This window comes from Phoenix dactylifera, chromosome 15, assembly GCF_051530095.1.
Source record: "Phoenix dactylifera cultivar Ajwa chromosome 15, Ajwa_hap1_PhDact_Kaust_v1.1, whole genome shotgun sequence".
Classification (NCBI taxonomy): domain Eukaryota; kingdom Viridiplantae; phylum Streptophyta; class Magnoliopsida; order Arecales; family Arecaceae; genus Phoenix; species Phoenix dactylifera.
In genome coordinates this window covers 25200256-25225415 of record NC_143204.1, presented here as the reverse complement: position 1 = coordinate 25225415, position 25160 = coordinate 25200256, and the positions used below count along the sequence as shown (strand labels likewise).

Genomic DNA, 25160 nt, shown 5'->3' with positions numbered 1-25160 from the left:
ATGATCTAGCCCCGCTAATGGGGATTATTTGTTGGCCCTATAGACTTGTAATCTATAAGAAACTAGTTTCGACACCGCACCACCGGTGATTAGAATAATGAAATTTGGACATCATACCACCCATGGTTAATAATACTGGTGTTTGACACTTTATGCATTCTAACTCATACCACTAGGTTACGTGGTCATAGCCTATTGATGTTGGGTTTCTAATATCAGTTTATAAAAATGATAATATATTTCAAATATATATATATATATATATATATATATTATTGATGATTTATTTTACGGTCAAAATTTTATGCTTTAATTAAATATTTGACATGCTTTGACCCCACTTTGGGGTATTATATTACTTACTAGGCTAGTATAGCTCACTATTATATTTCTCTATTTTTCAAATCCAAATGCATAGACGCAGATTGCTCAAGACTTGGGGAGTGCATTAGATTTTCTGAAGATATCTTCAGTTATTGGCATTTTAGTCAGACTAGTTAGAATATTTGATTTATGTTATTAGTTAGCACATGCTAACTTATGTCACATTGGAACTATTATCAAATTGATTTGAATAAATTATTAATAAAATAAATTTTTAGAATTTATTATTGCTTTAATATGATCTCTAGTCTTGCATATTTTAATGGTCCGCCCTACATGTGTGCAGTGTCTGTTACGCTCTAGGTTTGGGACAAGACAACATCATTATTATTATGCATGTTAATTATCTTCCCTCCATAAATACTATATTCTAAGTAGTTGTACCACTCCTTCCATATTCTGGAAAGTGGTAAGATATATGCAACTATTTCACTTCTCTTATATGATGAATAGTTGTAAGATAGGTACGACTATCATCTTGAGACTCCGCTCCACTAAGATCTCATCCTAAGTCGATAATTCCTGCTCTCTTAGATCAATATCATATTCATTTGGCTTGCATCTTTGATGATTCGATCTACAGCTCCCTTCATATAGCGGCTTTTATATCACAATCGTTGGTCCGAATGTGGTGTAAATAACTAGATTGGCTTCAATATTGATCGGTTCGCTTCCAAAAATTACCTATACAAGATTGTGTGATTTTAGAGTTGCACCACTTCATTATATCTCCATTGGAGATTCCTCCACAACTAATAGATAAATTTAACAAATTCCAAAAATATAAATACAATCATTAGAAGGAACCAATATTATTTTGAAGCAATGGAGACCATAACTCATCCTTGACACAATGATGGTCACCAGTATAGCCAAAAAATCACGAGCCATCGTTTCAAGCATATATATTTTGCACAGTTGATCTGTCATCCATTCGAGATGCCAAAGTTATCCCTGTAAGAAGAGCTCTTTTCCTGAGTCCTGATGATAATACGATCGCAAACGGGCGAATCCGGGATTTGGAGGAGGTGATACGCCCCCGCCACGCAAATAAAGAACCATCACTGGGTGACCTCGCAACACCCCACACACACAGCCAGCCGAATCCAATTATAAGCTCCCTGCATCGTCGCTTGAGTTCTGTTTTAGAGTGCGATCAACGATCGTTGGCCTATGTAAATTTAAAACAGGCGCACGAGAGCGCGTTACACGAGGCATGGCGTGGCGCGAACTCCGGGTGGGTTTCACATTTTTTATTTTATGTTTTTTTTTCTCCTTTGGATACCAAACGCACACCGATGAGGGCAGTAGTCATGACGTTTGTCCATTTACTCCATCTTCCCACCAACCCCCGAACCCCACCCTCCTCTCAAATCTCTCGCCGTGCCCTCCTCTTCCAAGTAACTCACTCGCCCACCGCATCGCATTGCCTCCAACCGATCGAGGAGGATAGGATACGGGTGCGTTCTTCTGCTCTGGTCTTCCACTAATTTCATTTGTTACTGCAAAAAAAAAAAAAAAAAAAAAACAATGAAGAAGAAGAAGAAGAAGAAATCTCCGCTCTCTGCGTCCTTCTGATCATCTCTAGGCAATAGCATGATTTTTTTCGTGTCATCACAATGCAATCATATCTTGTCCTAGCAACAAGATTTCTCTCTTTTTCTTAAAAATAGGGAGATAAGATTTTGAAAAAAAAATGCAGGTCTGCAACGATGGCGCGGAAGAAGATCCGGGAGTACGACTCGAAGCGGCTGCTGAAAGAGCATCTCAGGAGGATCTCCGGCATCCATCTCGACATCAAATCTGCCCAGGTTGGCACTGGAACCCCCCACCCCGCGTTTGTTCTTTCTTTTTTATTTCCGGCATGGAATGAGATGTCGTCGAGATTGTACCTTTTCTCCCTGAATCGGCTCGCGATGAAAGTCTCTACTTTAGGGCTCGTAGTTCTGATCTCCTTTTGTTCGAATTCTTTCTTGATATTTTTGTTTTTTTTAAAAAAAAAGAAAAAGAAAGGAAAAAAAAAAACTTTAAGATTTGATGGTTTTGCTTCTGTTTACCTATTTTGTGCATATCTTGCGCTCGATTCGTGTCGTCAGGTGACGGAAGCCACTGACTTCAACGCATTGGCGGAAACAGAGGCGTGGCTCTCCTCGGAGAAGCTGGTCGTGAAGCCTGACATGCTCTTCGGCAAGCGTGGAAAGAGCGGGCTGGTGGCGCTCAATCTTGATCTTTCCCAGGTCGCTGCCTTTGCTAAAGACAATCTCGGGAAGGAGGTATCTCGATCCACCACCATGTGGCATGGCATCAACACCTTCTTTCTCGCATGCATGAAACAAACTTTTGGGTTTCTGTTTTTTTTTTTTTTTTTTGGACATTTGATAGGTCGAGATCGGCGGCTGCAAGGGACCGATCACCACATTCATCGTCGAACCTTTCATACCACACACGCAAGAGTATTACCTTTCCATCGTTTCGGAGCGACTGGGGTGCAGCATTAGCTTCTCTGAGTGTGGAGGGATCGAAATCGAAGACAACTGGGACAAGGTAAACATGCATATACTAGTCCGGGAAGAAGAAAGAAAAGAAAAGAAAAGAAGAGAGAGAGAGAGAGAGAGAGAGAGAGAGAGAGAGAGGAGAGAGAGAGAGAGATAATATCATGCCACAAAAAGCACATCAGATATCGTATCCATCTTTGATAGCCCTGCTGACATTCAGTTGCAATCAGGTGAAGACTGTGTTCATCCCAACCGAGGCATCTCTCACAACAGAAACCTGCGCTCCTCTGCTTGCTACCCTGCCGCTGGAGGTAACTTCTATTTACACAATTAATCTACAGGTTATTTGTCACCTAGGCTTAATCCTTCTACTATCAACCCTGCTTGCTTGGGGCATGAACATGTCTGAAGTAGTTTCTCTGTTTTTTGTTAGCATCAACGAACACGAGATTGAAATGGCTGATGTTTTTTACTCCTACAGGTTAAGGGAAAAATCGAGGAGTTTACTAAAGCAGTCTTTGCTGTATTTTTAGGTAAGCGAGATTACCTGTGCTGTTGAATGTATATATATACATATATTGCTTTAGAGCTGCTTCTTCCCTTGAATTATGTGTCCAACCCCTAAATTCTAACCATTTACAATCAAAATTCGCTCACAGACCTCGACTTCACATTCCTTGAGATGAATCCTTTTACATTGGTTAATGGAAAGCCTTATCCTCTGGATTTGAGAGGGGAGCTGGATGACACTGCTGCTTTTAAAAACTTCAAGAAGTATGATTTCTTCACCTCATTATTGACTGCATAATTTTATTTGTAGTCCCATAATAAGCCAAATGATGATAGCTGGTCTACTTGAATACAGATGCCATCTTTTTATGTCCCTTGTAAACACTTTTTATGTGCAGGTGGGGTAATCTTGAGCTCCCACTGCCATTTGGTAGAGTTATGAGTGCTACAGAAAGTTTCATCCATGGGCTGGATGAAAAGGTACATATTATTTCGCTCCACTTGTTGAGAGAACATTTATGTGTCATCTCATGCATTGCTCCATCTCTTGTCCATGACAATGGATGTGGTTTCTGTTATAAACACAAGAACAAGGTAGTAGATGGTGGGTACTTTTTCCTCCAAGAGGGAAGGCCATAAAAAAAAGAGAAAGAAAACAAGAAAAAATTCCCCATCGAAGTCCTAGAATTTCCAAAGCAGTGCAAAAGACTCCTCACTCCTCATCCTTTTTCTTTAAAAGGAAGCAAGAAAAAAAATGATTATCTGACAACATATTAGATCAACTAGGCTTTATTAAATTGAACAACCTATATAAATCCCGTCTTTTATTCTTTTTCCTTTTCTTTGAGGTGGTAATAATTTCTTGGATCAGTAAAGCTTTTGAAATAGCCATTGGGAACATTCTCCAGCCATGACCTCATTATATTTCAAGAAGTTGCTTACCTGCATAATTACATCTGATTGCATATGTGATCCTTAAGGTTCCATCTTATACATAAAATGGAGAAGTCTCCTTGAGAAGAACACCTTGCAAAAGATGCCTGTTTGAACTGAGTGCAGTTCATTAAATAGACATAGTCATCGTCTTCCCTTCATGACTATGTTTGCCTTATAAAATTTTTTGTTAGGTTACGTTACTCTAGGCCTGACACAATCCTGCATTTTCAGGCTTTTCTTGCGATATTTTAGATGTTTGTTGAGACAAGCCTGTGATGTTGTTGTTTGAAACATTAATTTAATGGCTGAACTTGGTCCCCCCCCCCCAACCATCTTTCTTTATTTCAGATGCTTTGATAATCTTTTTATGATTGCAATTGATCTTGGACCACATTGGACACCTGGCATGTTTCTTATTTATTAAAGAGATTAAATTCGCATATGTTACCAAATAAAAACTTACAGCTTCCTCAGATCAAGGCTTTTGTTTTCTTCATTCAGTTTATTTAATTAGTCCTCTTAATTTGTGAATAAAATTCTAGTTCATGAGCATTCTTTGGGATACATTAGTTTAAGGGTTTGCTGTCCAGGCCTATCAAATTACATCTAAATAGTTTTCTGACCCACTCCTTGGCTGCAGACTAGCGCATCTTTGAAATTCACCGTACTGAACCCACGAGGACGAATTTGGACCATGGTAGCTGGAGGAGGAGCTAGTGTCATATACGCTGATACGGTAGATCCTTTACCTGTTGCACTCTTTACTGTATGGAATCCTTACTTGGTGAAGTAATACACTGAAATATTGGAGCCTGTCAGGTTGGAGATCTGGGTTATGCCTCTGAACTTGGTAACTATGCAGAATATAGTGGAGCACCAAATGAAGATGAGGTGCTGCAGTATGCAAGGGTTGTTATTGATGTAAGTGCTCTCTAATTCTTGCATGTTATTTTGTGAACCTGCATTTATGTGTATTACACTGCCTTTTGCAAATACATGATTATATTTTGTATTCATATTTCTTTCAATATATTCTATAGTCCTCTTACATGCTTAGGTTAAGTTTGTTCTTGAAACTACATTTTTGTGCATGAAGGTATGTTTGACCATGTAAGCATGTGTTGTTAGTGCTGCCTGGTTTTGGTTTCTGACTTTATAAATTTGTTGACATGTGAACTCTACAGTGTGCAACTGCAAATCCTGATGGCCGTAAAAGAGCTCTTGTAATTGGAGGAGGAATAGCCAACTTTACTGATGTTGCTGCTACATTTAGTGGAATTATAAGAGCTTTAAGAGAGAAGGTGGCCTCATCATTTGACCATTTGCTTATGATTTTTCAGCTGTCCTTCAAGTGTTACTTTTCCCTCATTTCTGGTGTTTGCTTTGGCTTGACAGGAATCAAAGCTTAAAGCTGCAAGAATGCATGTATACGTGAGGAGAGGAGGTCCAAATTATCAAACAGGTCTTGCAAAAATGCGATGTCTTGGCAAGGAAATTGGCATCCCTATTGAAGTAAGAAAATGAATTCTGAAGCTGTATGAAGTGCTATAATATTTTTAATATTTTTATGTTATATGGATTGGTTAGGGTGAAATATTTTTTGCTGATGGTTATAGACAATTATGTCACCAAGAATTTTGAAATCCTTCCTCTCAAAACTGAGCCTTCTTAATTACCCGTTCCACTATTCGAACTCTTACCCTCAAAACTGCAGCCGCTGCCTGTGAGTTTATCCTTTGGTTTTCCACATCCTTGACACGGCTATGTTGTATGGTCTCTTATCACCTTATCCTCCTTCGGTGCATGGTGAAGCTTAGTCTGATGTACTCGGTTCTAATTTTATACTACATTATACTATTCATTTCATGCGGCATTCTTTTTTCTCCCAAAATTGATGATATATGTTTTGCTGATGGTTATAGACAAATATTTCACCAAGAAATTTCAAATCCTTCCTTTCAAAACTGAGCCTTCTTAATTAGCTGAATCACTATTCTAACCCTTACCCTCAAAACTGCAGCCCCTGCCTATGAGTTTATCCTTTGGTTTTCCACTTCCTTGACATGGCTATCTTGTATGGTCTCTTATCACCTTATTCTCCTTCGTTTTCAGTTGTACTCTTTCATAGTCTTATTGTCATAGTCATTGATGTTGTTGACTTGTTGTATGGACAACTGGCTATTGAACCTTTTATTTATCACACTTTCATATTCACTGCCCCAATATTAACTGACCATTGTCGATTTTCTGGCCTCTCCCATTTGGTCCTGTGAGCATGAAAATTTAATCCTTGTTGTCACTGTATCTGCTCTCTGTTTTTGAACTGTTTCTGCTGCAGGTGAAAATTTAGTTTTTTTTTTTTTGGTATTAAAATCTTTTTTAGATCCCAATAATATGCATAGGGCTGCTTCTTTGTGCATTGGAATATTATTTCTAGCTTTTTTTATTATCTGACTTGGTTTTGAAGCATTCAAAATCAAGGGACCAATCACTCCTTAGAAGTCCATCAATCATAATATAGTTTTGAACTCTTTCCTTTTTTTTAAAAAAAAATCCAGTAACAGCTATTCCAACTCACTATTGGCTTCCAAGTTAAACGTATTTTACCCTGAAAATTGTGAGTTGTAAATTGATGATACATGGGCTTCTTGTCAGATGTTTTCCTTTATTAGCCATTTTATCTAGTGTATGGTCTAGCTTGCGGCTTTTAGTGCAGTCAATCTTATCTGGTCATCAGTTTTATGCTTGAAGTACCTTCACATATTAGATCAGAAAGCACGAATCATTAGCTATGCTATACCCTCGATCATTCCTTTATTTGTTGGGAAATCAGATGTGGATGGTGTGGTTCAGTTTTTCACAGCATGTCTTATTGGCATATAGGTTTATGGGCCGGAGGCAACTATGACTGGCATCTGCAAGCAAGCCATTGACTGCATCACTGCTGCTGCATAAATTTGGAACGTGGAAGACTGAATAATGTTTCCTTCTCTCTAGGGAAATTCAGAAGATGGGCATGAGAAGGGGAAGAAACAGCATAGAGAAGTTAGCTTTAGTTTTGTGGTCTGAATTGGCTTTGTAGTCCAGAACTGGTGGTTTAGTGGTTGAACTCCCATTTCTCTGATGTGTCAACTTTTCTTAGAAGGTGTTGTTTTATAGCAGTCTGGCTGATGGCCTGCAAACTGTAGCGAACCACGAGGCCGTTAACGTGGAAAGCTTTTGATAATTCCTCCTCCTCTTCAAAGAATGTTTTGACCATGCGTGCCTGGTGGCTTAGAAGTACTCGGTGCCTCTTTTGATGAATTTTGTTGTTGCAGGCAACCCTGCCAAATATTTTTTTGAAGGGTATCCATCCAGCCTTATCCATTTGGGCAGGTAAAAAGAGACCCACCAATTCCCTTCCATGTGTGGATCGATTGCAAGCTGCAGCGTGGCAAAGCTTGCAACGAAGTGAAAAATGATGAGAGGCTGAGCGATAGCAGAGCCTTCTTCACCCTCTCCCTCTTCTTAGGTTTTCAATTTCAAGCAGGGTTCAAGGCTTCAAGATTTTGTCCCATAGGAATGTAGTCCAGGGATTTCCGGGATCCAAATCTCGGCTTCGTGTCCCAGGCCAGCCCTACTATGTCCTCTTCTACAAGTGGGACTGACTTCCTTTTTTTTTTTTTTTTGCTCTCCCTCTTCTTAGGTTTTCAATTTCAAGCAGGGTTCAAGGCTTCAAGATTTTGTCCCATAGGAATGTAGTCCAGGGATTTCCTGGATCCAAATCTCGGCTTCGTGTCCCAGGCCAGCCCTACTATGTCCTCTTCTACAAGTGGGACTGACTTCCTATTTTTTTTTTTTGGAAAAAAAAACAAGCGCTGGACCAGAACTTTTGATGTGGATTTTAATTTAGTCAGAACTTTTGATGTGGATTTCCATTTCTGACAGGCCTCACCCGGTTGGTGAATATGATGCTCACGGAATCCGCTGCCTCCTCATGTCGATGAATTGTCCAAGGGAAAACTGGATCCGCTGCCTCCTCAAATTGAGGAATTGTCCATAGTATATGGAATATCAGCCAAAACGGGAATATATGGAATATCATAATATGCATATCCATATTTATTTAAGAAATATGCGCAAATATTAGTTAGATGTAAAAATTTATATTTATATTTAGTTTAAACGTCAAATAATTAAATTTTATAACTATAATATCAAATATATTACTAATTACAAGTAAATCAAGTTAATAATAATTAGTATGTTAATTTATTTTTTTAAAAAAATATTTGTTTGGGATTTGTTATTATATCATAGGATAATTTGATGTGAATCATTTATTTAAAAAAATAATTATGAGAAAAAATAAATTTTACTATTTTTAGTTGGTGGAAAAATTATTTTGGAGAAAAATTACTGTATTTAGTTGGAGATAATTTTATATAGAAATATTATCAAATTTCCAGCAATACTTTTGAATAAACAATTCAACTATTTTTTTAATATATTTTTTGGTCATTTAGGCTTTCTTACACGGAGGCCATCAAGATGGATCATTTTGAATATTTAGATATTCCTCCATGAGTTAACATATATTTTTAAATTAATTATACATATATTATAAAATATATTTTTTATTTTAATAATTTTATAAATATATTTATTAATAATAAATATATTATTTTTTGATATATAATAATAATAATAATAATAATAATAATAATAATAATATATTATTTATTAATAAATTAACTATTAAATCATATCCATATTTTTTGGGGGGTACAAAAATCATATCCATATTCATTTCCTCATCCGGATATATTTCGATAGGAAGTTAAATTTCCGGTCCACTCCCAGGTTAAAAACTGCCGAAACTGGTTGCGCGAGTAATAATGAGAAAATTTGAGGCGATCGGGCCGGACGAGAGAGAAAGAATAGTGGGGTTGCAAGTGGGCACGGCGAGGGAAGGGAGAAACGAATCCTGCTTCGATGGCTGCGATGCTAGTCCACCATCACTAACGCTGTCTCTGTATTCATCCATCATCTTCTTCGTCTTCTTCTTCTTCTTCTCATCCCCTCCGCCGTTGCTCCCACCCCACCCAGAACCAAACTGAAACCCCTCCTTCGTCCGCGCTGCCGCTCTGATCGATCCCGTGTCTGTCTTCCCGGGTCCTAGTCCCAGCTGTTGGTTGTCGTCACCGTCATCTTCTTCTTGGATCTGGCTTCTGGGCCTCGTTCGTTGGTGGGGTTTCTTTCCAATTCCTCCTGGGTGCGGGGCAAGGCGTGAGCGCGATCCCATCCCACAGATATATCCGTAATAAATGGCGCTATACGGATGCTTGGGCGGCCTCTCTCCTCCGTACGAGGGGAGGCCCTTGCAGCAGCGACCATATCACAAGCCAAGGGGCCTCTTTTCCACGTACACGCCGGTCCTTCGCCGCGCGGGCGCGCGCGCAGGGAGGCCCTCAATAACTTCCCTGGTGCCCGCTCTACCGACATCCCTAGGGCCGGCCCAGGTCTCATTCAAGGAGGTAACGAAATGAATACCCCATACACCTCCGGGGGCCTCCTCCTTCCTTGTACTCTTCTGTTGTATCCATGGTTGATTTTAGGGTAAAAGGTGATGATGCACTGCCATTCTTGCTGATTGATTGCTCCATTGATCGATTGCCTGGCTGTCTAGGTGATTGAGTTGCTGATAGACCGGGTCGATCTATCCGAAGACGAGGCCGAGGCATCTCTCGACCTTCTGCTTGCGGAGGCGAATGAGGCTCTGATCAGCGCCTTCCTCGTCCTACTGAGGGCCAAAGGAGAGACCTTTGAAGAGGTAATCCCCTTCCATCTCTTCTCGCCGTCAAGATCTCGGCCGGTAACCTGTAGACTGAAGCATACGGCTTAGCTGGATGCAGATTGTGGGATTGGCAAGGGCCATGATCAAGTGCGGCGTCAGGGTGGAAGGACTGGATGATGCAGTTGATGTTGTTGGAACGGGCGGTGATGGGGCGAACACCGTGAACATCTCCACCGGTGCTTCTATTCTGGCTGCAGCTGCTGGTGCGAGTGTTGCAAAGGTGAAATAAGTTATGCTTAAATGTTTGTCCCGTGAAGCTTGTTGGTGCTTGGAATTCTAAATGTCATATAGGGGAAATGAATGATGCTCTTGTGTGCCTTCCAGCAAGGAAACCGTGCCAGCTCTTCTGCTTGCGGGAGTGCAGATGTGTTGCAGGCATTGGGCGTGAAAATTGATTTGGGCCCTGAGGTACAGAGGATGAATGATTGTGATAGATGAAATAACATTTCTTCCATTAAGCTGTAGTCTACAAGGCTATCATTTCTTCTGTTCGTATACCATGGTATTGTCCCAGTAAGCAAGCGAGGAACACCTGAACTGGGTAATCTGGATAACAGAACCAAAACATGCCCTGAAAGCTAGACATGGCATAACATGGTTTTGTCGTGCTGTTGCGTTTTAGACCTTATGTGCTTTTATAATCTATAAAACATAGTTATATTGATCTTTGGTGCTAATATTATATTTATTGCGTAAGGAGGTGAAAAGGTGCGTCAAGGAAGCGGGCATTGGGTTCATGATGGCTCCCAATTACCACCCAGCTATGAAAATTGTCAGCCTGGTACGGAAAAGGCTTAAAGTGAAGACAGTATTTAACATTCTTGGACCAATGTTGAATCCAGCACGGGTACCTTTTGCTGTTGTTGGTGTGTACAACGAAGATATCGTAAGTAGATAACATAGTAGGCGTTGGTTTGATATTTTTGCTTCTGATTAAAACATTGCTAATAGCATACCTTCTGAGATTTTGTTTCTTAAAATATAACCCTCTAAATGATGGTAGTATTAATGTTATTAGTGCTCTTCAGTCTGGTCGATATGGCCGTGAATTAGGATCAGTAATATTTTGCAAACTGAAAGCTTTTCCAAAGATAGCAACAACTTAATGAGAGAACCAAACCAGCACTCGGAAAGAGTGGAGTAAAAGAAGCAAATTTTGGCAAACATGGTAAGTGAAAACTACTGCGAAACAGTGATGGTAGGTCCCCTCCAATTTTAGAAGGAATTTAAGGCAATGGAAGAGTTACCCATGAGTGGTAAGGATATGAAGTGGGTAGAGAACTAGAGATGAAGATTAAAATTTTGGAAAAAAAAATTGTTGAGTGGAGGCTTTCTTGATAAAGGGCTCATCGGTTCACCATAATGACCAATAGCTCCCTTTTCCCCACACTTTGTTCATCACCACATTATGGACATTTAATGGTTGATCAGTCATAACATCATCCACTAGATTTTGGGGTCAATATCTGCACAACAGAAATGTCTGATGTAGTTTAGTTGCAGTTTAAGTTTTTTTATTATTTATTGGTTCTGTTGTTAGTTAACTTACTGTTATTGAATCTAAAGAGACTTATTACTAGGTCTTTTAGGAGTTGGTCAGGATTTTCTAACTTTCTAGGGATTTTCATAATCAATTTTTTCTTTTTTTGCTGAGATTTTGAGCCCTATTATAAGTGGGAATATCATCTAAAGGTCATATTATCAGGTTTCACTAGCTTGCACTGCAAATTTCATTAAACTTTCGTCTGAAGCTAACATTAGACTCTGGTGTTCATTATACCATTGAATAAATTAAGAAACTTTTGAACCCATTAGGATTGCAATTTGAAGAAAATTTTATGGCCTTTTATGTGGAATCATATAAAATTGCAAGTTTTATTTTCAAAAAGTTTTTGTGGTCGTTCTTTTTGCTTTTTCTCCCTGCTCTTTATCCAGATAAATGCCAACCTTCAGCTCCATTATTGTTCTCCCCTCATAGCCATTTCATTTACTCATATTCCATTCCTTTAAGCGTGACCTTTATTTTTTTGAAATACGAGTGTGATAGACCTAAATCTTGCCAAATGTAACCTCCACCTTTTGAGTTACACTTGCCCATTTTGGAATTTTCTTGCTGCTCATACTGAAATACTACTAAGATGGTTAAGACTCTACCAATCTCTCACTGTCAATTCTATTTCATGTTTCAACGAACTTTTCTTAACATAACATATCTCAGCCCCCAATTGTCTACTACTTGTCATGCACTATGCAGATTTCGTTGGAAGTAGGCACGGACAATTCGGTTAGTTCGTGCAACGATAAATAATCTTCCAATACTTGGTCAACGATTGGTTTTGACTAGTTGAATTTATTAGAGGAAATATTGACCAGTTTATGTCTTTACTTACAGTCTAAGAAATCAATTGGACTCCTACTAAACTAATAACAGTGTTTAGAAGATGTATGTTGCAATCCTATACTAAACATCAATTCTCGTATAGTGGCATAAGATCTTATATATCTCATGCCATAATTGTAATTGACCAGATTGTTATGGCATAAACATTAGTGACATCCCCATTTTCTTAAAAGTAATAAGCTGAAAAGTCCCTTTTAGATGCAAACAAAAGCACCATCCTAGGAGAAACATGTCTAGTTATGTTTCCTGTGAGCAACCCCTTGCCTCCACCAACCCACGCCCTTCCAAGATTTTCTGTTGTGTGAATACTAATCTACTATTTGTGCTCTCATATGTGTTGTATTACAAACAAACCAAATCCAATAGCCTTTTAGACTCCTAATTGCCAACCCCCTCTAAATTTTCACATGTTCCATGATGAGATCTTCATAAATTACCAGCAATTTCCCACTTTATTCCACATCCCACCCCATTTGATCAGACCCTGCAATTTGCACTCTAAAATTGCTGTGTTTATGCTCTTGAATCTCTCTTTTCCAATCATCAGAGTTACAATTTTTTTGGAAAGGAGCAAGTTTTCTTTCCTCTGCACATGCTAAAAAGACGCCTAGCTTGATGTATTTTTCAAGGTAAGGGAAACACCTTTGTTATCTCCTATACTATTTAACATCTCGTCGGGCCAACCCATCTAACTCTCTGGTCCTTTGAACACATTGATATAATGCACCTTATTATATTCCCCATTGATCTTCTTAGATTTCTATGTTTATGGTGTGCCGCCTGAAGGGGTGGCAGAATCTAACACCTAAACCTGCCAATCTACATGAACCCACCCAGAACAAATGGGTTTGGGTGAGGTTTCTTAGAAATTGGATTAATTCGAGGTCAACCCATTTTGGGTTTAGCCTTGGACCTGATGGATCACCCTGAGTGATCCAATCAAGAACCAACTAGCTCGTAGGCACAACATAGTTCGTAGTTCTTTAATTTTTCCCATGTGGCTCAATTCACTTTAAAAGGGGTAATAGAGAGTGATGGACAGGGCGAGCCATGGGATTTTGGAATTCGGGGCTGCATTTTAGCTATTTTACCCTTGATTAGTTTAGGACTATCATATAGCCTAAATTCCTAATTTTTTTATTGTGATTATGATGAGATATCTGAATTTAAATCTGATTTCCTTGTTTGTGATCTTTGCATATCATGTTTTGCTTTATTTTTTAGTTATATATGGACGATTGATGGATGAAGACTTAAATGGGTTGGTAGGTGGTTAGGTTTCTATAAAAGAAACAGGTTGCTTATGAGCTTACAATTTCCAACCCAATCATTAATGGGTTGAGTATAGGCTGAGAGTTTTTTCTATATCAAAGCTGGCTCGGACCAACCCAACCCATTGCCACTCCTAGCAACCCGTTAAAGTTGCTTTACATTTCCACAAAACCAAACTTGAGAATGAGATTTGTTTGACTTAGTTGAGAAGGCCATTTCTCTTCATTCTTGAACCCCCTCACACTCTCTTTGCCTTGTTCATTTCTTAGGACAAAGGCTAATGCCCCAAATAACTGCGGTTAACGACCATCAAAACGTCACATCTCAAAACTTAAACTCTCCCAAATTCTCTCTATCCCTTCCCTCCTAACTCCATGGAGGATAACATTTGTTTCTTCTTCTTCCTTACACCAAACAATTCAAATCCTCTCAACCTCCCACCCGTTGCTCTCTCCTTGCGCATGTTATCATGAATAAACAAGAATGTGGGAGGATGTTGCACAAAAATAAAATGTGAAGGACTTAGGTTACTAGTTTAAGTTTCCTTTTGTTGCACAAGAAATGACTACTAATCTAAGTTTGTTTTGCCATCAAACTTGAGTCTATCTTATTCAAACTAAGGTCGCTTTTGTATCCTCAGTATGGCTGTCCCATTGAATTATTAAGCTAAAATTAATGGTAGAGATGCTATGAGGTTTTGTATCTCTAGTCTTTGTGTAATTAGATAGCAGTCCACCCCAGTAGTTTGCACTTGTAAGGCAACAGAGGTGACCTAGGCTTATATTGGGTATGTTTAGCACGTTTGCTGAAGGACTCATGCATGCCCTGTGTATGTTTATGTTAAATTAATCTCATGTTAATATTACTAAAAATTTATTTGTATAATTTCAAAGGCAGATTTTATGAAAAGTTGGGATTAATTGCTTGAATAGGTAATGAAGATGGCCAAAGTATTGCAACGGTTTGGAATGAAAAGAGCATTAGTAGTACATTCAGAGGGTTTGGATGAAATAAGTCCACTAGGTAAAATCTCATATAACATTTTCATTTCGCCTGCTCTGAAATCATTCAATTTATTAGAAGTGTCCGTGTCATGAGTTCCTGACTTGATGAGTATCCTTCGATGCTATTTATCTTTGAACTCGTGTAGGGGTATTTTCCTCACATTGACTCACTGATTTGTAACAAACTATTGTGCTTTTTGCAGGACCTGGATATTTTCTTGATGTTACTCCTGAAAAGATTCGGAAATTACACTTTGATCCATGTATATAACTTTTTTTGATCATTCCCTCAACACTTTTGACTAGATGAACTGAAGTAAATGCTGTTAGTCTTACGGAAACTTGTCTCTTGCAAATGCATTTTGTTGGAACTCGTAATCAAGCACATCCACGAATAAAAGCTCATTGGCCTTGGTTTTTATCTAAATATTCCAAATTTATGTTCCTACTAATCCAATCCTTGATGATGCAGTGGAATTTGGTATTCCTCGATGTACTATAGAAAGCTTAAAAGGGGGAGATGCAGAATTCAATGCTAAAGTTCTTAGAGATGTTCTGTCTGGTCAGAAGGGATCAATTGCAGATGCTTTTGTAAGTCACTCTATCTGAATTATCTGCTTCATGAGGTTGATTTTGTTTCCTTTGTTCTGTTCTCAAGGAGGCAAAGTTTTTCTGTTTTAATTAGTGCTTACTAAGCACTACGTACTTTTCAGTTTATTTTACCATCTGAAGCTCTGTTGTGGCCTTTGTAGGATATCATGGTATTGCCTTCAGTTATAAAATTGATTAGTACTTCATGAGCATAAACTGGACTGACTACAAATATGGTCGGGTCTTTGAGGTTATGTTGGTATCACAACGTATATAATGGTTTATTTTAAGAATTTCCTAAAGAATCTTAATATCATCACTCGGCAAAACTTTGATGAGTATGAAACCATCACATCACAAAAGAAAATCAAGTTGCTTAAGTTATTCATTAAGAAGATAAGATGTCCTCAATTACATATCTTGTGCTAATTTTTTAGAATCTTCAAGCCAAGAACATATGACCATGAGTGCATATTGGACAAAATTTAACTTTTGGGGAAAAAAGGAGTAGAAACTTTTACAGACATCATTCAGAGTTGTCTTAACCGATGGCCACAATAGTCTCTTCTTTCACATGTTTATTTATCACTGAGCAGATTCAAATGTAGGGTATAGTTTCACTATGAGGGTTTTTGAGCATTGAGATTTCCTATCCAAAAAAATTGATTGCAAGGTAAAAAAGTATGTAGAAGGTTAATGAAATTCTGCAATTCAAGTAAAATTGATTGTGCAATCATTAGTCATCTGATAGCAAGTAGTTTGGCAAAATGTGCTAGTTCAAAATATCAAATTGATAAAAGGGCAGCCCGGGTGCACAGGTTACGAGGGTTAGAAGTGAGCAGTCTTGCCCTTGCATGCAGAAAGGTTGTTTTCCGCATTCTGAACCTGTGGCATCTAGGTTATGATGAAGCAACCTTACTCGCCCTCCTAAAAATATCAAATTGATCATTATACTAAAATTTTAACCTGACACCCAAATCTTATAGGACTTAATGTGGATCTCCATTGTGATCATTTGTGATCAATTTCTTAGATACAGTAGTTTCAGTTCTATTCTTTTTATAATATAGCCAACCAAAACCAAACATACACACCTGAGCTAGATACATTGTTGGCATGATAATTCCTTCACTCCTGCTTTATTATCATGGCAGGCTGCTCATAACTCCAATAGTTTCTTGCTACAAACAGTGGTTTACACAGCTCGTTCTAGCCAGAATCTATGGAATAAAAATTAAAACTGGCTCTAAAATAAGTCACCAACAGTGCAGCACTTAGCTTCTTTAACTGACTTATTACTGGTAGAGATGCCTCTGAACGATTACCAGATGTTTTACTAATTTTCCTTGAACATGCAGGTACTGAATGCAGCAGCTGCACTTTGGGTTAGCGGTCGTGTGAGCACTTTAGGCGAAGGAGTGGCTCTAGCGCAAGAGACACATCTGTCTGGCAAAGCCATTGATACACTGGAGTTATGGATAAGACTCTCCAATGTAAGTGTATTTAGTCTGTAAATGGTTGCTTCTCCAGTGTTGCTAATTGATTTTGTAGATTCCCGAAGTTCAGATTCAATTTCACTTTTCCTCATTTCATGTGGTGAATGCAGAAATTGAGAGGATAAGCCAGCCGTCTGTTAAATCTTGAACAATTCATGCCTGTGATTCAGAAGTATCTGAAGATGTAGCACGATAGCATCAGTATAGGTCTCCAATTCTGTAACTTATGGGGCATTAAAATTTTTCCATGGATGCTGTATCACTTGTTGATAGTTGTTGTTTCCTTTGATTTTTTCTGTTCTTTGCATTAAGAACAGGAGGTGTTGGGATTATGAAATTACTCTGGTATTTTTACTTGGAAAAAAGATAGGAAGGGGTTAAGCTAATAAGTTTACCGACTTGACGAGTTGATAAAGATTTTTGTTTCATCTCATTAGCGACTTGACAAGTTGGCATCCACGTTATTAGTCCTAGATGTTGATAAAAATTCTTGTTTCATCTCATATTGAAAAACACAATCAAGGTCAATAATGATTTCAATGCCTGGTCAAATCATGGAGCAAGACCATGGTCGGTGTTAGCGAACGATGTCTAGATTTGTGACCTCAGGCTTGATGTTCTGCATGGGGCAGTGGTACAGGCTGGAATGCGGTCAAGGTTTCGATGCCTCTGAGCAAATAATTTTTAAAAGATATTCACCTTAAAAAGAAGTTTAAAAATCTCTCCCATTAGCGACAACAGAACCTTGAGACAAATGTTTCCAAATTAGAAATTCGGCCGGTTCCCAAGCAACCATTTCATTCCCCGTGCCTCGGTTATGCTGGGAACATGGAATCGGTTTCTCACCATGCAGGGAACATGGAATAAGTGCTTTCTCACCATGCGGGGAACATCGAATAAGTGCTAGAGCCGAATAAATGCTAGATTGAATGGATCCAAATTAGCAAGAGCAGCAATTCAATCTATCAGCCAGCATTATCAGCCGATGAAAGATTCAAAACGGAGGGGCACTTCCACTCATGCCCATCCAGCAATCATGCCCAATTCATTGAGTATAACCCAATTGAAAGTCTCATGAATCCTTCATTGAGTATAACCCAATTGAAAGTCTCACGAATCCTTCATTGAGTATAACCCAATTGAAAGTCTCATGAATCCCCAACGTCATCATTGTGGTTCCCAATTCATTCATCATTGTGGTTCCCAATTCATAAAACCCAATTGAAAGTCCTCATGAATCCCCCCAATGTCTTCCCTGTTCATTATTCTTGCATCAACATTTTGAAATCTTCAAACACACGCACGCGCTAACTAATGCATCAACATTTTGAAATCGGCATTGCTTCAAAAACAAACATGAGATCAACATTCAAATATCAGCTGCATATTAAAGTTCAAACTACCGAGACAAGCGAGGAAAGGCATGCCAGTAACAGTGAACAGCTAGCCACAGTTTAACATAATTATATGATAAGACAGGACTGATTCCTTATTACTGATTCACAGCTGATATTAACTCTCTTTTTAACATAATTATATGACAAGATAGGACTGATTCCTTACTTTTCCCTTCTGCACCTAACCATGACCATCTATGCTGCAGGACCAGCAAGAGCACCAGCTTCAGTTAGCAGGGGTACCAGCTTACCTCCATTGTGCCTCCCCATAACACCTGTTAAAATAATCAGACATCTCAATGAGCGACAACAATATAAAAAGGCTTGAAAGAAAAGCTCCCAAATGAAAGGAACAATCCCTTAGACAAAATTCACTGCAACAAAAGGCATTGCCATATATGGGAATTGTTATTTCCACTGGTTATTTCTGTCCATATATCATGACCAGGCAACAACCGAGACAGAATTTCATTTCATGCCAGATGAATGATAAAGAAACAGAAGCTAAGGTTTTTAGGAATAATCAGTTTTCCTACATACAACCGCACCAATGTGAGTAGGTTATGGAACATACTGTCGCAACCACCAATATGATTTCCACCAATAAAAACATTGGGAACTGTCCTCTGTGCAGTCCACTCTGCCAGTGCTGACTGTATCTCAGACCCATCACCTTCATGATCAAGACTGAATGAGTCAGTTATTTATTAAAAAAAAAGAAAAAAAAATCCACCAATACTCAAAGATATTCCATAACAAACTTGCATGACAGAATTAATAAGCACTAGTCAGAATAGGATGTTGATCAATTGAATTGATGGTGAATGAAAGAAAGAATCATTAAAACAGAAAAAGGTGATAACTGATTGGTTCTCAACCAGTGCAAAATGCACCATCACCGTAATGATTTCTGCTAGCAACCTTAGAGCTTAGCACTTAAAAACTTGGCAAATACTACAGAGGCAATAATGCTAGTTCAGCGGTAGCCCTGACTACATTTATCACATACCAAACAGTTTATTGCATGCTGACACAATAATTACTAAACAAGGAACAATCCACAGATTATATAGTGATTTCCTGCCTTACATCCCGGATGTCTGAGGCAACAATTTAATGAATAAAGAATCACAATTACCAAACCCATCTTCCAATGTTTTATCAAAGACATAGCTGCCTCAATCTGAACAGCATATTGTTACATTAAAAATTTAGTCTCAAATATGTAAACCACAATCGGAACAGCATATTCCCAAACTAAGAATTTAAAGTCAAATATATAATCCAAAAAAAGAAATAAAGCACTGATATCAACCCCGACTATGGTTAGTTGCTTGTCCATAAGAACTTCCAGAGAAAAATAATCTGACTTCAAGAATTAAAATGACCCAGGGTTTAGCAAAGTGGACTCACTTTCCACATCCAGCTCAATCACTTTATAATTGGCACCTAACTGGGAAAGCAACTGCTTAACCCGCGTGCAGAATGAACAGTACGACTTGCTGCAACAACCAAGAAAACAAAAGTAGAAATGCATGAGCTCTGATGGACAAAGGGTAAAAAAAAATAAGCAATGGGTTTAATGAAGACAGAGTTAACATTGACAGTTAAGGCAGAGAGATGAATTTCTTCAAGGGAAACCGTCAGTTATCATGGTAGAGAACTACATTTTTACAGGCACAAATGCAGAATTTTTTTATGCATCTCCGCCACTCAGCAACAAGAATAAATTTAAGTTCTTAAAATTCAACTTTAGTTCACATCAATCTCCAGAACTTAGTAAAATAAAGACGGGTAAGGCAGAGCTCTGAATACAAGTTAAAAATTTTAAACAACATATGGCTAAAAGGTAAGAAGCCAACTAATAAAAAGTACCTTAAAAATTGTATGTAACTATGACTTGCAAAATGATTCCAAATAAGTTTGTCAATAAATAAGCTCTTAAATCTAATTATCACAATTTGCGGTTTCATATGTCAACAATGAATACAGTTCCAGTGGCTGCACTGCCATAGCAAAATAGTTACCGATTCATCCAGACTTCCACAGCAAAAATAATGATTATTATTAGTCCATGAATTATAAGGCTAAAGGTTTAGCCCACATGTCCACAGGAAGTCAGCTGCCAATTTATGGCATTACTTTACATAAGTTCCATTTAAGCTAGGTATCTTCACTTGTATGAAAATCAAAGCAAGAAAATTAATGTAACATCAAAAATGCTAAAATTACCTATATGAAGTTGATAGGTTGATTCTTAATATTTTCACCTTTTATTAGGCAACATAAGCTAGAGCTCACTTAGGTCCTCTTCATCCCCTCATACTTCATGGAAGTGGAAGTACAGAATGGCATCTTTCATTCATAAATCTGGGTGCAAAATGATGATGCATACACAAAAACTAAACCAGAATTGTTGGAAAAATCATTGTTCAGATATCCGAAGGCTTGTTGAAATGCACTTTGACAAGTACAAGAAGTTCAAATCACTAATGATTTTAATTGTAATCAACCATTTGAACATATTCAGAAGCACCATATATTTGTGTTAGTATCTGGATGTTTAAAAGCTGAACCCTCATATTGAAAATTGTATCTCAATTTTGAGAGCAAGGTTTTATGTACCTAGAGTATCATTGCAGTGATCAATTACCGCTTGTAAATCACACAAAATTTCATGCGCAAACCATAAGAAATTTAAAAATAATTCTGACACAAGGACAAACTCCATATTTAACTTTCAAAAGAATATCCAAAATAAAAAATCCTTATAAGCTGTCTTCTTATCTGCTGATTGGTGTTTTTGGCTGCATCTGGCTTTGGTTAAAGGAGGGTTAAATGGAATCAAGGCCACTTTTAGCCATTCGTTCCACTTTAACTCACCAAAGACTAGATGAAATAGATTACACCGGCAATGTCAACATTTTAAAGAGTTGGTAAATCTACCTTTTCCACCTAACTTGAAGCAAAATGCTCTATCATATAGGGTATAGTAGTTTATTACAGAGTAAAGTGGGTTAGGAGTAAATTAACCAAATTGCTCTGAATTAACTTATTTTGGAACCAAACACAGCCTTTAGATTTTATCTGAAGACCATGGATATCACCCAAAGTTGCCCTGACCAGGAAATTGGCACAGAAGATCACCTCTTAGCCCATTAGGCCAATGAAAAGTGCATCCAGAAACCAATAATGAATAGACCCAACCTCCAAAGGGTTCATGATAGGTTGAGAGCCAATCAAAAAACATTCTCGGACATCAAGGATCATAACTCGATTCTTAAATCAGAGCCCTTCGAGGTGAGATCTGTTAGCATGAATAACAAGCACTCACTAAAGTTGCAAAGTTAAACACTGGATATTGAATTTGGATGTCAGTCAGCCTAAGATAGATTTAGCCGGAGATAAAAATGGTGTTTAAAAAAAATATAGGACTAGTCAGAAATGTTTAACAAAAGACTATGGGTACTAAACCAAAAGTGTAAGTTGCATTTAGTATGTCCAACAATGTCTATCACCATAATGGGGAAGGGAAATGCTTAAGATCAAAAAGAAATGTAACCTTCATAGCTTGCAAGATAATGACCATAAAAACCTAGCTGCCAGCATGTGTTTGAGGAATGTCTTCTATGAGTAGGAAGATGACTATACGGTCCTTAAAATTGTGTTTAGTGCGAGATAACCAGCCAACTCACTTCTCGCCCTTGATAAACATATAGACAGTGCTTACTTGAAATTGCTGGTACAAATTCCTTTATACCCTCGTGCAGTAGTCCACTCACTGTAGAATTTACTTTCTGGATTTCAATTCTGACACTAGGACTGTATCTAACTGAATCTAATACTACCCTACAAGTGTGCTTTAGTAAGGTGTTGAAACATAGACTAAAGTTCCTGCTTGGATTGTCCTTTAGAAGCCAATATGGTTGTGAAAGGGGGAAAAAAGTTCTCAATCAGAATCATCTAAGAAGGTAGGGAAACCACATAACCAGCCTTGGAGAAAATTCTAACATCCAGACTCCCAGATTGGAGGACATCAATCCTATGTCTCTTTCTCTGAGCCAAGACATGGATTTTTTTTTTTCTTATCAGAATTTGCATTACAAATCCAAAATGAACCCTCTTTGATCAAACCCTCAATGAATTCACATTCTTACTCCCCGATGATGATGCTCAGATATATGGAATAACTTAGCCCTCTGGATAGTTGACCTGATAACCCATTATATTTCAAATTAATGCGGACGGATTATAGTTGACCTAGGAGATCGGTTGACCGCATATCTGTGCCTATCTCCATACGACAGAGGATCCAGGATCCCCCCAATCGTGAACCTGCTTGATGGATGATATAAACGGAGAGTAAAAAGGGGATCCCTGGATCTCGCAGCTCTTTCACTCCTCTCAACAACTCACCCCACTGGATCTCGGACGCCTAAAATATATCCCGATGCAGCCGGCACCCATAAACCCTACCTGATTCCTACTGTCGGAAACCCTAATCCAACGATTTTTGTTTAACCTGGAGAGAGAGAGAGAGCACGGGATTCCTACTCCATGAATAGATCAAAACAGAACAGAACGGAAACCCTAAGCGCAAGAACAGACCATGACGCAGCCAACTCAAGATTCCCAAATCTCCGCAAGCATGGCATCAAGAAACCGTGAGAGTCACCACGGACTGAACGAGGGATACGAAGAGAAGGAACGATCGATCGCAAGAGAGAGAAAGGGAGAGAGGAGAGAAAGTATCACGCAGAGAAATGAAGAAAAGGAAAGGGGATGTGGGAAGGGAGAAGAAGAGCGTACCTGAAGACCATGACGGGATTGGAAGAGACGAGTTCCTTGGCCTTGGCGAGCGCCATCTCCCTCTCCTCTTTCGAAACGCCGCCGCTGCTGCTGCTGCTGCTGCTCCACAGCCCTCCCATCTAACTCTATTCCCTTCCTCCTCGTTATTTATAGACGCAGGCAGGAAGATCGTGAGCAGGACGACGACGATGCTTCTGAGAATGGACGGCTAGCGAAGCCAAGCTACCCTCCAGCGAAAAAAAAAAGCCAAGCTAACCTGGCCCTGGACTTGGGTAGAGCTCATCGCAGGCCGGACCTAAACTCTATTCATTGTTAGCCCGATTTCAGCCTGGGTCTATTTAAAATTTATTTATTTATTTATTTATTGCGTCCAAGGCCGGCCGTGATCAGCTTTACCGCCGCCCATTCTCTACCATATACCATTGAAATTTAATATTTATCTCGATTTGGAGCTAACCTTTTGGGATTTCTTCTTCCATGCGGATTCCGGACCACAAATAAACAAAGATTAGACCATCACTTGCTAATGAACAACTAAAACCATTTTTTGCAACTAAACAAAGAACATACAAACCACATGACACTTTGGATAGTTGACTGTTATGAGAGTGCAAAAAGAAAGAAAGAAAAAAAAACATGTACCCAATATATATATTTAGAGAGAGAGAGAGAGAGAGAGATTTTAAAACCAGTAACAATCACATTGATCTCCTAGCTAGATAATGGTGTAAGAAATTTAAATAAGAAATAAAGGAATTTGGTTTCGAAAGCAACAAAGCGGAGAGCTTTGTGTTTACTAAAGTTGCTAAAACCTATAAAGTTTTGCTTACGCTTTATGTAGATAAATTATTAAGTTTTAGTGGAAATATAGAAGGTACTAATGAGATTAATTTTTTTTTAAAATAAAAGTTTTTTGTTTATAGATTCAGATGAAGTCAATGTGATTTTAGGAATGGAAGTAATAAAACAAAGTGATGCATCTAGTTCAATCCAATCACATTATAATGAAAGAATATTAAGAAAATTTAATTTCTTTGAATGTGAGCCTAGTGTAGCACCAATTGGTCCTCATCATAAAGGTAAACCTGTTAAACAAAAAGAATATGAAAAGACTACACAGTTTAATAAAGGTGACCTAATATTCATATGATGTTGCTAGGTTATGTAGATTTATAAAGTAAACCTAATAAAGAATATTGGAAAAAGCTTACTAGAGTTGTGAGATATTTGAAATACACCACGAATTATACTTTGCATTATAAGTATACTTCGCATGTTTTGGAATGTTATAGTGATACTGGTAGATATAGTTCTAAATTTACTAATGGCTATTTATTTTCTTTGGTACGAGGCATAGTTGTGTGGTCTCCCATGACACAATCATACGTTGCTTTTTCTTTTATAGAAGCCAAGTACATTACTATGTCTCTTGCCCTCAAGCAATTTTTATGGATGAGATGTTTCTTACAAGGTATTCCTTTTATTGATATGCTTAAAGACGCAATCATCACTGTGTATTATGATAATTTATTTGTTATATATATGTTTCCAAAAATAAGAACCTTACCGGCAGTAGTAAGCATATTACCATATTAGAAAGCTTGTACAGAAAGGTAAAGTAATTCTCAAATATCTAAAATGTCTGCAGATGCTTTAACAACAAAATCATTATAATTTGGTGAAAAGATTTATAACATAGAGAGATATGGAGCCATTACCGATCACATAGAGATATTCCTAGCTGAATCCCACTCTACAATTGAGATGTCATTCTATAAAATACCTTTATAAATTGAAAACCTAATGAACAGGGTTCAAGGAAACTTGGCCAAAGATCTTCCAAAAAATATTAAGTAGGTAGTATTTCAAGTGCAATTGTCTATTATTAGAATAATGGGTGAGTGCTTTCATCTCCGAGATCCTTAGAGCCGTTAGAGACCTTGAAAGTGTTAGATGTTATATCCTGGAGATGGAAATTCGAAGAGAGAAATATACTTTTTTCTTAAAGACGGCACTTTATTCAGCGTGC

At 38.1% G+C, this 25160-nt stretch overlaps 3 protein-coding genes across 5 annotated transcripts; 2 read left to right on the top strand and 1 right to left on the bottom strand.

Annotated features, from left to right (window-relative positions):
* Nucleotides 1-1470: 1470 nt before the first annotated feature.
* On the top strand, nt 1471-7607 carry LOC103723127 (ATP-citrate synthase alpha chain protein 2). 2 transcript variants are annotated; one of them, XM_008813946.6, is made up of 13 exons: nt 1471-1844; nt 2087-2195; nt 2481-2657; nt 2767-2928; nt 3110-3190; nt 3361-3412; nt 3539-3653; nt 3788-3869; nt 4966-5061; nt 5145-5246; nt 5510-5626; nt 5721-5837; nt 7209-7607. In XM_008813946.6, exons 2-13 carry the CDS (start codon nt 2097-2099, stop codon nt 7278-7280), a joined length of 1272 nt encoding a protein of 423 aa, XP_008812168.2. In that variant the 5' UTR covers nt 1471-1844; nt 2087-2096; the 3' UTR covers nt 7281-7607. The 2 variants fall into 2 exon arrangements, with proteins under 2 accessions (XP_008812168.2, XP_038990378.1); XM_039134450.3 differs by having other exon boundaries at nt 1787-1972.
* A 1547-nt stretch (nt 7608-9154) lies between these two features.
* Nucleotides 9155-17314, top strand: LOC103723128 (anthranilate phosphoribosyltransferase, chloroplastic-like). 2 transcript variants are annotated; one of them, XM_008813948.6, is made up of 10 exons: nt 9155-9841; nt 9994-10137; nt 10220-10381; nt 10486-10569; nt 10859-11047; nt 14767-14857; nt 15042-15101; nt 15311-15429; nt 16788-16922; nt 17036-17314. In XM_008813948.6, the coding sequence occupies exons 1-10, from the start codon at nt 9632-9634 to the stop codon at nt 17048-17050; spliced, it is 1209 nt and encodes a 402-aa protein (XP_008812170.2). In that variant the 5' UTR covers nt 9155-9631; the 3' UTR covers nt 17051-17314. The 2 variants fall into 2 exon arrangements, with proteins under 2 accessions (XP_008812170.2, XP_026655781.2); XM_026799980.4 differs by lacking the exon at nt 10859-11047.
* Nucleotides 17315-18282: 968 nt separating this feature from the next.
* GRXC1 (Thioredoxin superfamily protein) lies at nt 18283-23600 on the bottom strand. Its single transcript, XM_008813949.6, has 4 exons — nt 23132-23600; nt 19736-19824; nt 18897-18995; nt 18283-18597 (listed from the first exon to the last, which is right to left on the bottom strand). The coding sequence occupies exons 1-4, from the start codon at nt 23248-23250 to the stop codon at nt 18518-18520; spliced, it is 387 nt and encodes a 128-aa protein (XP_008812171.2). The 5' UTR covers nt 23251-23600; the 3' UTR covers nt 18283-18517.
* Nucleotides 23601-25160: the final 1560 nt, after the last annotated feature.

Excerpts from the sequence above, each read along its gene's own strand:
- LOC103723127 (XM_008813946.6), top strand. The coding sequence starts at position 2,097 with ATGGCGCGGAAGAAGATCCGGGAGTACGACTCGAAGCGGCTGCTGAAA. Across the intron at positions 2,929-3,109 it reads TCGAAGACAACTGGGACAAG|GTGAAGACTGTGTTCATCCC; the intron begins GTAAACATGCAT and ends AGTTGCAATCAG. Across the intron at positions 3,870-4,965 it reads TCCATGGGCTGGATGAAAAG|ACTAGCGCATCTTTGAAATT; the intron begins GTACATATTATT and ends CCTTGGCTGCAG.
- LOC103723128 (XM_008813948.6), top strand. The coding sequence starts at position 9,632 with ATGGCGCTATACGGATGCTTGGGCGGCCTCTCTCCTCCGTACGAGGGG. Across the intron at positions 10,570-10,858 it reads AAATTGATTTGGGCCCTGAG|GAGGTGAAAAGGTGCGTCAA; the intron begins GTACAGAGGATG and ends TTATTGCGTAAG. Across the intron at positions 11,048-14,766 it reads GTGTGTACAACGAAGATATC|GTAATGAAGATGGCCAAAGT; the intron begins GTAAGTAGATAA and ends TTGCTTGAATAG.
- GRXC1 (XM_008813949.6), bottom strand. The coding sequence starts at position 23,250 with ATGGGAGGGCTGTGGAGCAGCAGCAGCAGCAGCAGCGGCGGCGTTTCG. Across the intron at positions 18,996-19,735 it reads GATTGAGCTGGATGTGGAAA|GTGATGGGTCTGAGATACAG; the intron begins GTGAGTCCACTT and ends TTGATCATGAAG. Across the intron at positions 18,598-18,896 it reads TCATATTGGTGGTTGCGACA|GTGTTATGGGGAGGCACAAT; the intron begins GTATGTTCCATA and ends TTATTTTAACAG.